This window comes from Physcomitrium patens, chromosome 10 (genome assembly GCF_059467195.1).
Source record: "Physcomitrium patens ecotype Gransden chromosome 10, ASM5946719v1, whole genome shotgun sequence".
Lineage (NCBI taxonomy): Eukaryota > Viridiplantae > Streptophyta > Bryopsida > Funariales > Funariaceae > Physcomitrium > Physcomitrium patens.
In genome coordinates this window covers 17,483,733-17,497,379 of record NC_143419.1, presented here as the reverse complement: position 1 = coordinate 17,497,379, position 13,647 = coordinate 17,483,733, and the positions used below count along the sequence as shown (strand labels likewise).

General features: G+C 32.7%; 1 protein-coding gene across 1 annotated transcript; it reads right to left on the bottom strand.

Annotated features, from left to right (window-relative positions):
- Nucleotides 1-355: 355 nt before the first annotated feature.
- On the bottom strand, nt 356-1,450 carry LOC149988318 (ubiquitin-ribosomal protein eL40 fusion protein). Its single transcript, XM_090253932.1, has 2 exons — nt 1,106-1,450; nt 356-599 (listed from the first exon to the last, which is right to left on the bottom strand). Exons 1-2 carry the CDS (start codon nt 1,396-1,398, stop codon nt 506-508), a joined length of 387 nt encoding a protein of 128 aa, XP_090110058.1. The 5' UTR covers nt 1,399-1,450; the 3' UTR covers nt 356-505.
- Nucleotides 1,451-13,647: the final 12,197 nt, after the last annotated feature.

Here is a 13,647-nt window from a genome sequence, read left to right as displayed (position 1 = left end):
CTGAATACACCGGAAACTACGGTAATTCCAGAAGAACGTCCGAGACATGTTCTGAAATCAAATCCAGTTTACCATGAGTTCATTCTCCGTTTCAAAAGCAAGCTCCATCGCTCCATCTCCGGACTTCAGAACAACTAGCTCCCTTACTACAACTTCGAAATCACACACACACGACGACGTAAAACCATTTCAACCCATCCACGCTCCTTCCACCAGATGAGCTTCTGCGTTGTAGAGCATCGTGAACTCGTACACCACTGCCGCCCAGATGACCATCTCATGCAGATCAGTCCATTCATTCACGATCTAATCCACTTGACAACGTGTTCAGAACTCAGGTACTGGACCCCGCAAATTGTGTTCAATAATAAAATGCATTACGGTACCACGAAACAAGCTGTACGGGTGTTCGGGTGACCTATAGCTCTCAATAAGACATAGGCAGCCCTAGCATTCCCCTTCCACTTGCTTTGCACCACATGCACAAAGACCGGTTGCTCCCTCTCTACTTGATCTTCTTCTTGGGGCGAAGCTGGTTGCTGTGCCCGCACTTCTTCTTTCTACAATTCACAGCCCGGGGGTGTAGACGGGCGTAGCACCTGCACATGCGTAGAAATTATTATTAAATCTACCTTCAATCCCCATCTACGGCTCAACTCCGTACCACCACTCAGCACGAGCCATTTCACGCATTTCAGTACACAAACTGACCTTCGGTCAAGAACCCTTCCGCATGCCATAATATTTCACACCACCCCCCATCCGATCCCCAACGCTAATGACACAAACTGCCTCTTCAATGCTCTTCCACGAAAACGCCTACCCACCTAGCATCTTAATACAATCTGTCACCAGCGAGGTTGCCATGTAAGTGTGAGAATCCTAACCCTTCCCGTATGCAAATCCCTCTAATCCCGTATGTGACATCGGAGCATAATTATAATTATGCTCCACTTTACAGCCTCGACATAGCATAAAATTCATCCTCTCCTGTCCACTCGCGGGACGCCCACCTTATGATTCTATTAACTACACATAAACCCGTACGACACAGTTCACATGAAACTGCGCTGCAATAGTGAGCTTAAAAGGGCCGAGCACTCACTTCCGGCAGATCATCTTCTCCTGGTTGTACTTGCGAGCCAGTGCCATTAAAGATGGCTCGATAATACCGCCCCGCAGACGGAGCACCAAGTGCAAGGTAGACTCCTTCTGGATGTTGTAGTCGGCAAGAGTGCGGCCATCCTCCAGCTGCTTGCCGGCGAAGATGAGCCTCTGCTGGTCGGGAGGGATGCCCTCCTTGTCCTGAATCTTCGTCTTCACATTGTCGATAGTGTCGGAGGACTCGACCTCGAGAGTGATGGTCTTGCCCGTCAGGGTCTTCACGAAGATCTGCATGGTGACAATAAGCTCCGCGCCAACACCTCAACACTCGCCACAACAAACCGCAAAGGCGAAAGAGGGTGGGCGGGGCAGACTCCGCACCTCTTGAAGCCGGATTAGGGTTTCCCGGTGCAAGTCCTACTTGACCCGGTTCCCGAGAGTGAGGCCCAGCGCAGGTCGCGATTGAGGATGGGGAGCGCTTCAAATACCCGCCACTGAGAGAACGCGGTTATACCCGTGGAAGGTATGTCCTGTATCCATACGACCTGTGTTTCGGGAGGCGCCACTCCGACAGCTTCTGGTGCAAAGCCATGGCGCTCAAGCAAACGGTGGATTGACTGCATGTGAACAACCCATGTGAGCAATCTTACAACCAGGCCTCATACCATGAAAATGATGTTCTTCTACCTTTTTCATGGTAGCTTTTTCCTTTGATTGAAGTGTTTCACAATTCACTCTGTTCTCTATTTATACATATATTTACAGTTTTAATGTAAGTTTTGTGTAAAGTATAAAAAAGATGTGAGGGTTGTGGGCAGAGGTGGGAATTCACAGAATATGGAATATTTTGTGCACAAATAATATTGAAAATGAGATTGATTGGGACAAGCATGTAAGAGGATAGTGATAGCTTAGGTAGTGTAGATAATGAGAATACAAAGTGTAGAAGTGTTCTCTAGGAAGTGTAGGTTTACAACCAAAGTATATGTCATGTAGGTTATTATAGACTCATTCAACATCTTTTGGCTCCCACATTGCAAGAATGATTCATAGTTTACCAATTTACATCATTTACCAAAGAGTATCTAATAATTAAAATTAGGAGATGTAATTGGTGTAGAACTAGTTCTAATATCATTGATTGTTTTGGCATTTTATTAAAATATCAAGTACATGTAATTTAGGTTTTTGACCAATTCATCAAAAAATATTTTACTGCATACTTTTAATAACACATTCTTATTTCTTTTTCTTTTTCTTTTTAATTTTTTTTCCAATGTTGGAAATAAATCCACAAAAAATACCATTTCTTAATGTTAAACTATCATTTTTTAGTTGGCTTCTTCTTCTATGTTCTTAATATGTCCATTTTGAATAAATTAGAAGTTGGATCAATTTAAAACTATAGTATCCAAAAAGAATCAAGTTGTTCAAACTTTTTAATGGGCTTTGATAACATCAATTTATCATTTGTCTTACTATCCTATCAATGTATCTGGTTCTTACCTCTTATTCCATCATTGAATGGTGGTGTACTTTTCAATGCATTTATTTGTGAATCCATCAATTTATATTGCAAAGTATAAAAAACCTCTAGAAGAGTTGATCAAACATTATTATACAGATTGTCAAGCAATTACAACAAGTGTATTTGTTTTTACACCAATAAGTTGTACTACATTTGAATCTTCTAGCATAACATTCTTCTTATTAGTCTTTGTGGTAAGCAATGACTATTGAAAAGCTAATGAGCTAAAATGAGGCCAATCTAACTAGGTTCTAAAGTAGCCACATATCCATTTCATATGATAATTTTACAAAAGAAGGCTCAAAAACACTACTCATGTACATAGATTTAATTATTATAACATGCCTATAAAAACAAAAAAAAGAGCAAAAGACTAAAAAAATATAAAAAATTCTTCAAAATTACATAAATTCTGCTTTATACTAAAGAATGCATTTCTTTTATAATTGCAAAGAATTCATAAAATAAACACATAAAATAGTATTTTATCAACCTATTTATTTATAATATATTGAATTAAATTTATTAATATATTTTTAGATATATATATATATATTTATATATATATATTTATATATATATATATATTTATATATATATATATTTATATATATATATATATATATTTATATGTTTATTTATATATTTATAAATTTATATATATATATTTATATATTTATATATTTATATATAACAACTCAAGAAAGACAAATGGAAGGCAAATACAAGGAATAAACAAGAGGAGATATAAACCTTCTCTTATTGGCCACAAATCTTATTATTCTTATTAAAAACTAAACCAAAACTTAGATTAAGTAAAATATTAGCTGTCACATTAGTTGAGTTTAATGTAAGATAAAAATATTATTTTTAAGCTAAAAAGCATGCAAATTAAACTTACACATTGTCGTGTGACATGATTTATAATCTGGAAATACACAAGGTATCTAGCTATCAAGAATTTAGCTTTAACTTATTGGCTAAGCTCCAATGAGTGTTTTTATTCCACCTTTAATTTATATACAAAGTTTTAGCTTCCAAAACCTCTTTATTTTATATAAAATATCAAAATTGAAGTAAAATCCTTCAAAACATATTTTTCTAGCAAATAATTTTTTCTTTTCAAGCTTTATAAATTCATATCACTTGATCCAATTGTTTAGTTTCTTTCAAATTTTTATATTATGTAGCTATTATCCTTAAGATTTATTACAAAAAAATGAACTATAAAATTGCTACCAATCTTTTGGCATCTTAGAAATCCTAGCAGGTGATTTAAACCATAATTTATAAGCATCCAAACACTATTTTCTTCATATCTCAAAAATCAAAAATCAAATGCCAAAAAATTGTGCAAAAAATTTATTTACATTTTTATATACATTTGTAGAAATTTTGGGCTAAAATCTCATCAAATTACTCAAGATATAGCTCATAACACAACTACTAGTAAATCGGTCACTTACTACCTTTATATTTGCAAGCACTAACTTCAACCTCCAATATCTCTTTTATTCCAACTTAGAATCTATCAAAAAATATACCAAAATTGTAGCAAAAAAATTGCTCTCTTCAATCTCAATCATTGATCTTTTATTACTTTCTGTATGCATGCATTATATCCGTAATAGTAATAGTAGGTACAAAATCAACACCTTAATTTTGAGCATCCATATCTCTTTCATATAAACTCCAAATCACACAAATTTTTTACCAAAACCATAGCCAAAAATCTAAATTTACTAATCTTAGTCTCCAAAGCTCCAATGGCCCTAAAAATATAATCCTAATTCTTAATAAGGCCTTGGATACCCTCCTTGAAGTCCATTGGACAAATTTTTTGGCTAATAGGAATGGAGATTTTCATCAATTATCTCCATTCATCCATATGGATGCCCTAAATTTTCTTTTTGCTTCTAAAATTCCTCTCCAATCTTTTTTTTAATAAAATTTATATAATATATGTCCTAAATACCAAATAAAAGAACCAAAATAAAACTTCAAGGGTGGCCAATGTCTAATAAGGGTGATTCTAAATGTTTAAAAGTTACTACTAATAAGATCAACTTCAAAAGTCACTATCAATAGAAAATAAAGTTATATAAATTTTAATAATAGTCCTTTAAAATAACCTTCTCTTAAGATAATAATCTAATTCTATTTTAAAATCAACTAAAATTTATTAACATGGCTCTTTCCGCATTATTTAGTAAATCATATATCAAATATATAAACACAATATTTATACGTGGTAGCCAAACCACAATAGGACAATATGATCCCTACTTCTATCTCATCCAATGTTATATAGTATGTGATGAGGCAATGTAACAGGGTATAAATAAGATATATGTATTACTGACACATAGGAATAGATAGTTAGAACCATCAAAGTTTCTAGAATTGGGGTTAGATTAGTAGACCATATAGGATCCATCATAGAATATTTTAGAAAGAATTTAGGTTAGTTATCTAAGAAGGGCCTACCAAAGAACCTTCTAGAAGAAATTTAAGGCAGTTATTTAAGTAAGATCCATCATCTAAGAACATTCTAGAAAGTCCAAGGTGATAGAACAAAGTATATGTAGGACTAGCTATGACCTTTTAGAGCATTTGGTTAGATATGGCTTCGAACTCTTTTTCTTAATACATTCGGATTTTAAAGCTTTTTATTTTATTTTGTTTTGTTTCAATTCTAGTTATTTAATTTTGTCTTTTGTATGCTATATTATTTAGTTCTATTCAATTTTATTCTAGTCTAGTTTGTCCTATCTTGTAATAAAATTTTATGTTACTATGGATTAATTTGGGTGAAGAGTTTGTGTGATTTTGAATTTTTGTGAAGGAGATATAGGTGTTCAAAGTTAAGGAATCAAATTTGTATCTACTGTCACTCTTTGAAGCATAACATATGTGTTAAAGTAAAAGTAGAATAAGTTATCTTATAGAAGATATTAACTTAGGTAAGTTGCTAGTAGTCAAAGGTTTGACTCTTAGTATATGATAAGGGCATCCAATGGATATAGGACGAAGTCATGGACCAATAATCAAAGTCAAAAGGATAAAGTATTAACAAGGGAATATCCAAAGATTAAGTATGAGTCATTAATAAGTATCATAGGATATCCTCGAGGCTTGTGAGATGCCAAAAGGATCTCAGGGCCACATGTGTAAAAGTCAAAGAGTGAAAGTTGTCTTTTAGGGTACCAACCACTACCTATAAGTAATGGATATTAGAAGTGAAAGATATCTTATTCCATACTCTTTTTGTATACAACCTTGCTGATGCTAAGTATTGTGACTTCAAAGTGTTTGTTCTTCAATAATATGTATATGGAAAGCAATGAAAGATCAGCGACTAAAGTTGAAGAGAACACTTTCTTGTCTATACTTTACATATACTATTTGATGAATTCTAATTCTAGATAAAGGCGCTATAGGGCACTAAAGACAACACATATAATTCAAAGGTAATAAGTGAGTCGTTTTGTTGATAGTAATGGTTCGAGCCATATCTTAAGTTTCTAGATGAATTTTTGGCTCAAAATTTCTAAATGTGTGTGTTATTTGGTTGAAAAATCATAGATCAAAGTTTCATGGTATTTGAGTACTTATTTTGTGAGATATGAAGAAATTAGCATGCGGATGTATATAAGTTAGGGTTTAAAGCTACTGTTAGGATTTTAGTGATATCTCAAGATCTGTACCAAATTTGCAATTGAATATTTTTGTGGTAGTTTTTGAAAGTATATCAATACTTCATATAAAATTTATGATTTTTTGGACGATCCGAATGTAAGATATGAGTTGTTGAAGTTTGAAAAACATTTTTTACAAGGATATATAACTTTTTAAGATACTTTATCATACATTTGGGTATTTTCTTGGTGCTTGGGCTTATATATTGATATAATTGCCCTAAAAAAGAATATATTATATATATATATATATATATATATATATAATTGGTACTTTTATATCTTAGACTTGATTAAGCATTTAATGGTAGCTAGAAGCCTAGCACTTTTTTGAGGCAAATTCTTGCTACCCCGATATTGACCTATAGCATGAAGTCTTATGCCACTATCTAATACTATGGCACAACAACCATTGCCAATGGAGATTGATGCCTTATAAAGATTATTGATACCACAAAGACAACAAATATTGATATAAAAAGGATTGTATTTCTATTATTGGAAGTCAAGCCATGAGATCGGAGGTTGTCTAAAATGTCAAAATTCAAGTACCAACAAAATAAGGTAGGTTTACAATCTCGAAACTCACTAAGTCGATAATAAAATAGAGCATGAAAATGGGGCATCCTAGTAAAGGTGCCAAAGGCCACTATTAGAGATAGCTACTATCTCTCAGAGACAAATGGCATGGCCTTGGACAGTTATAAAAAGACCTGATTAGTTCATCTAATGGGACTACTAAGATTATAATCATGTCAAGTACTTGTAGATTGTGGTTCTACAAAAAATTATATTTCATCTAAAATTGCACACTGACTTGGAATTAAAACTAAAACAATCAATGGATGAAGTATATACCTTGCTAATGACCGAGAGAAGGCATTGAGTAAGACATGTGAAGAAGAAATTTAAAAGTTGATTGACACCTACGTCTTAAGAGAGAAGTTTAAGGTGACAAAGTGAAGATATGATGTTATCCTTCGTATGCCATGGTTAGAGATAGAAAATAAGCAAGTTGATTGAATAGCAAGGACAATCTCCATTAAAGATGGTGGACACAAGGTAATTCTTTGCACCACCACATCAAATGAAGAAGAAAGACAATTTGCAACCAAAGACTTACTCGTAGGGATGACCATTATGAAAAGCAAATACAGCACAAGCAACTAGTATATATGGTGGTTCAAAATCTTCATCAAAATAGTGTTTAAAACTCAAGATTCAGCAAGACTAATGATTCAGCAAATACATGGCAAGCACTAAAAAGTATCTTCTAAGCAAGAGATTCATCACAAGTTCTGCTTTTGTCAACTAGGTTACACAATGTGAAAATGGCTGAAGGGAGTAAGAGATTCATCACAAGTTCTGCTTTTGTCAACTAGGTTACACAATGTGTAAATGGCTGAAGGGAGTAAGAGATTCATCACAAGTTCTGCTTTTGTCAACTAGGTTACACAATGTGTAAATGGCTGAAGGGAGTAAGAGATTCATCACAAGTTCTGCTTTTGTCAACTACTTTACACAATATGTAAATGGCTGAAGGGAGCTTGTTTGAGGAATACTTGAGAATGGGTCATGTTTTGAAGAGCAATTTATTGGTATTAGGACACAAAGTTGCTGATGAAACACTTGTTCAGCTTACATTGAATGAACTCCCTCCTAGCTACGAAGACATAATCCAAAGCTTGACTGTTTTGGATATACTACCAACTTTAGCAACAATTAGCTCAAAGCTTCTAAATAAATCCCATCGACTTGAATTGCACAGGAACAGACTAGGGGAGGACAAAGCGCTTACTGCACAATTTGCAAAAGGTCACACACCGTTTCGAAATCAGTATCGTGGAGGATCACAAAATTGGCACAGATCAAATATTTTGCATGAAAGAAGCATTCAATCAAATTAGCACCGAACCACTGGACGACCCAGTAGCAAGGGCCATCTTGAAACTTCTCATGTACAATTTTTTGATGCTATATATGCGGCTCGCCCGATCATCCAGCACGTCTCTATTGCAACAAGTGCTCTATACAAAAGGAAGAAAACACCGTCAACATTGTTATCAATGAGCACCAGGAAGCATTTAGTGCAGCCGAAGACATCAAAATTGCACTTACGGAGTTCACAAAGGAGCTCGATAAACGTCAACATTGGTGTCTCGACTCTGGAGCGACTCGACATGTAACAGGAAACAAGAATTTTCCAGAAACCTATGAACCAGGCAATCATGGAAATGTTACAACAGTAGGAGGAGAAAAACATGTAATAGAAGACACCGGCATTGCCACTTTATGTACTGTTGAAGGAAAAATAAAACTGAAAGAAGTTCTTTATGTGCCCAGTCTAAGAAAGAATCTGATCTCTAGAGGATGCCTAGCAGAATCAGGCAAAATAGTGGCATTTTCTAACAAACAATGTTGGATTATGAGTCAAAATAACAAACTTACCATGGCAGATCACCGAGACAGAAGAAACGGTCTATACAGAATCAACATACTACTTGCACAGTCTGAACATACCTCTGATACTTCAGACACAACGGTATTAAGTAGCTGCCCGAAGTTAATAAACTTATGGCATCATCGATTCGGACACTTGAACTTCAATAGTCTTAAGCTATCTATCACGACATAACAAGGTATTAGGTGTGCCGACTCTCAACTCACTCAAAATTGTTTGTGAACAATGTCTTGCTGGAAAACAACACCGAGAAAGATTTCCAAAGAAATCCGATACTCGAACCTCGAGAATACTACAACTTCTATATGTGGACCTGGGTGGCCCAATGCCAACGCCATCAGCTTGTAGATCCCGATACTGTTTCCTGGTCACTAATGTCTACTCACGAAGGTCCTAGGTGTTCTTTATGCGGGCAAAGTCTGAAACCTTACAAAGATTCAGAACTTTGAAACAACAGGTGGAAAATGAAACTGGACTGAGAATAGGGAGCTTACGAACTGATCGAGGGGGAGAGTTTATGCCACAACAATTTCAACAATTTTGTGAAGAGCATGGAATCAAACGGCAATGAACTCAACCACACTCACTTGAACAAAACAGCATAGCAGAACGCCAAAATAAAACCATTTTTGAGAAGGCAAGAAATATGTTGGCCGCATGCAACCTTCCGGGACACCTTTGGTGCGAGGTGATCAACAAAGTAATATTTCTTGTGAACAGAAGTCCAACCGCAGCAAACCGTGGTACTACTCCATACAAATAATACTACAACAAGAAACCCAATGTAAGTTTCTTAAAAACCTTCGGATGTATTGATTTTGTACATGTGCTGAAAATGCAAAGAGCAAAGCTAGAATCAAAAACTAAGAAATGTGTACTGACGGGTTTCGACGAACAAATCAAAGCCTATCGGTTGTTCGAATCCCAAAGTCAAAAAAACATTGATTTCTAGAAACGTTGTGTGCGACAAAACCAAAGTTGGTTTACAGCACATTTTGACTCAAACAGTCAACACACAAGACAACACCAGCTTTGAAACTACAGAATCTGAGAATCATGTACATGATCATCAACAATCCATGATATCTAATACGTCATCAGCAGAGGAAGAGCAAGGATTAGAATCTGGAGTCAATGTCAATACAGAAGACGAAACCAGGACCCAAAACCAAATTGAAACTAAACCTGACAGCAGTATCGAAACTGGAAATGTTCAAAGATATTTGATCAAAGAACGACGACCTAGCAATAGACTCAGAGATTACTTCAGACTCTCGGCAGAAAATACATTCGAACCTCAAACCTATGAAGAAGCAATTGGATAGGAAGGATGCAAGCATGTCATACATGAAGAAATAGATTCAATAACAAAAAATTGTACTTGGTAGATTATAAACTTATCTGAAGGAAAACGTGCTATTACTTCAAAATAGATTTTCAAGATCAAAAAAATAAATAGAGGCAAACCATTGGTTGGTTGCTAATAAATAAACTAAAAGCTAGATTGGTTGTTAGAGGATTTGAGCAAATATTAGGAGTTGACTATTTTGACACATATGTTTGTGTGGTTTGCTAGAGCACAATCAAATCCATCATAGCACTTACAATCCAATAGAACTAGAGCCTACAACAATTAGATGTAAAAACAACTTTTCTAAATAGTATTCTAGATAAAGAAGTCTATATTCATATATCACTAGGATTTCAAACATCATCACAAAAAGAAAAGGTAAGCAAATTTATTTGAGCTCTATATGAACTTAAACAAATATCTAGAATATGATATTCACACATAGATGCTTATCTCATAAACAAAGGATTTGCTAAAAGTTTAGCTAATTATAATATATATTACTCAATTAATGACAACTAATACACTCATATTACTATCTATAAATGACCTTATAGTTATTGGGGACAACTCAATGGCAATTCAACATCTCATATCACAACTATTAGATACTTTCAAGATGATAAAATTGAAAAAAGCTACAATCTACTTGGGAGCACAAAAACAAGGAAATGCTTATGAGATTTTGTTACATGAAGAAACTTATGTGAACAAGCTTCTATGTAAATTTGATATGGCTCATTGCAATCTAGCTAGAACCCCCAAGAGCTCAAATATTCAATTTCAAGCCAATATGAATCAAAAATTAGTTAATAGACATATGTTGTTGTATGATAACACAAATATATGGTAATAAATAAAAATATGGATGTTATTATAGAAGAGCCTAGTAGAAAGATATAATGAAAAAATAAGGATAAATGATAAGAAGATGGTAAAAACTTTAGTTTTAATATTGCATTTTTATAGAAGAGACTTCTATTTACTTTGTAAGGACATAAATGAACCAAATCAAAGTAAATGAGATAAATGTTTGATATAGACATTTTTAAGAGAGGATTAAGAATACATTTTAGTAAAGATTATCTCAAAATATGAAGAATTGGTATTTAAAGAGGACCAATTATGAATCAAGATTGAAATCAAATTCCAAGGAAAAAAAAAAAAAAAGAAAAAAAAAAAAACATATCTGTTGCAATTTCAAGGTTCTTTGGTTGATTGAAGAGAGGGATTTGAAAGAAAACTTGTAAAAGGATTTTTGAGACTTGATTTTATGTGATTTGAAGATATATTGAGATTTTGAGAGCTTTTCAAAGTGATGTATATTCAATAAGTTTGGATTTTAAGAAATAAAAAGAGATTCACAAATTTGATGATTTTTTGAGTATTGTAGTATATTTACAAGTAAAATTTTTTCAATATATCACTATGCTTGTTATAAAATTATTTTTATAAATTTAATGTCAATCAAGTAGTTAAATTAAAGATTATTAGAATTTTTATAGGTTATAGTTTAAAATAATTGAAATTTAGGGTAAGTGAGGATTTTTGCAATCTTGCAACATTTTCTTATTTGATTGAAGCAAAAAATTAGTAAAATCAATTTAGACTTAGTTACCTATCTACTAGTCAATTTTTAAATCATTTGAATAATTCAATAAAGAAAAATTGTTGTTGGAAGATCAAAATTCAAGTTGGAAAAGAAAGGCGGCCAACATCCAAGAGGATTTGAGAGCTTTTCTTTTCATTGGTGAGTTTGATTCTTTTCAAATTTTGTGTATTTATTAATTGCTTGTAAATTGAGATGTGAATAAAAGTTTAGTTAAGATCAATGATTTGATTAATATTTATTGAGGTTTTAAAATAATTATGGTTATTGATTAAGATTTACTTAAGATTTTCTTAGGATTTGATTAGGATTTGGTTAGGATTTATTTAGGATTTACTTATGGTTTTTATTTTAAATATTTCTTTAAGATTTTCTATCATTTCTTTAAAATTTTCTATTTTTAATATTTTAAAAGGATTTTGTGTCATTTCTTTTAAAGTTTTTATTTTTAGTATTTTAAAAGATTTTTATTATTTCTTTAAGGTTTTTATTTTTGTATTTCTCTAGGATTTTTTATTAATTTTTTTTAAAATTAATTTATAAATTTTTATGTTTCTTTTGTAACTTCTTTTAAATTTCTTTTGGATTGGTTAAAGCTTATTTAAGATTATTAAAGATTACTTAGAATTTATTTAAGACTCTATTAAACTTGGTAGAATTTTTGTTGTTGCATTTCTACTTATCTTCTATAGCTAGGTACTTGGTGCGTTCTCAAATAAGAATGCATGTAATATGACAATATATAAATCACTTATATGAGGTTTGTTATATGTAGCAATAATTTCATAACTTAATATAAGTTTTGCATTAAATATACTAAGCAGAAATAAGCAGCAACCATAAGAAGAGAACTTAAAAATTACAAAAAATATTCTCGAATATCTAAGAAAGACAAACATCAATGAAATATTTTTTTTTTCATACAAAAATCAACGCATATTAGTTAACTATGCAAATATTGACTATGGAAGGAATCTAGGCACACGAAGACCAATTTCAAGACTCATTTATAAAATCAAAAGTGCACTTGTAGAGTGGTCTAATAAACAACAACCGTCTATAGCTTTAAGCACAACAAAAGTCAAATGTCGAGTTTTCTTAAAAGCCACGAAAGATGCTATATACTTGCAAAGATTACTATAAGAATTACACTTCTATAGTATTGATCCTTCGTTAATACTCAATGACAATCAAATCTATATTAAATTTATAAATAATCTAATTTTATATTTTAGAACTAAGCATATAGAAGTTCAGTTTCATTTCATCTAAGAAAAGAGTATGGTAGAGGATATAATTATCAATTACGTACCTACATCCAAATAACAATCTAATATCATGACTAAATCCTTAGAAAATTTTATCTATTGCTGTCTCCACAAAGCAATAGGAATTCTACCAAATTAGTTGTAGAATAACCTTCTATATGTAAGTTATTTCTCAAATAGAGTTTGGCTAATTTCCAATTTGTAAATTGCTTGAACTTTGCACCCTCAAAACCTTCTATCTACAATCTACTTTTGTCCCAAAATTGATAAATTCCAAGACAAACACTTATCCAAACTGCATAAAATCTTCTTAACCCTACTCTATTAGAAGAACTTCTTGTTCAATGTTGTATAAAAACAAAGGAAGCAGCTCTTGTAACCTTAAGTTTCAATACAAACAAAGGCAAACATTCTGTCAACTCTACAATGACAAAAAAATTAAATTAAATTAAATACATCTGATGGAGTGCCAATGCAAACAATTGAAACCTTAGGTAAAACAATTCCCACCAAGAACAACATCAACTTAAAAATTACTCACAATAATTCAACAAGTTCAAGAAGAAATAATTAAAGCAGAACCTTCTAATATTCATATTGTCAAGGTCCTGCTGAAGATGATCCATCA

Excerpts from the sequence above, each read along its gene's own strand:
- LOC149988318 (XM_090253932.1), bottom strand. The coding sequence starts at position 1,398 with ATGCAGATCTTCGTGAAGACCCTGACGGGCAAGACCATCACTCTCGAG. Across the intron at positions 600-1,105 it reads GAGAAGATGATCTGCCGGAA|GTGCTACGCCCGTCTACACC; the intron begins GTGAGTGCTCGG and ends ACGCATGTGCAG.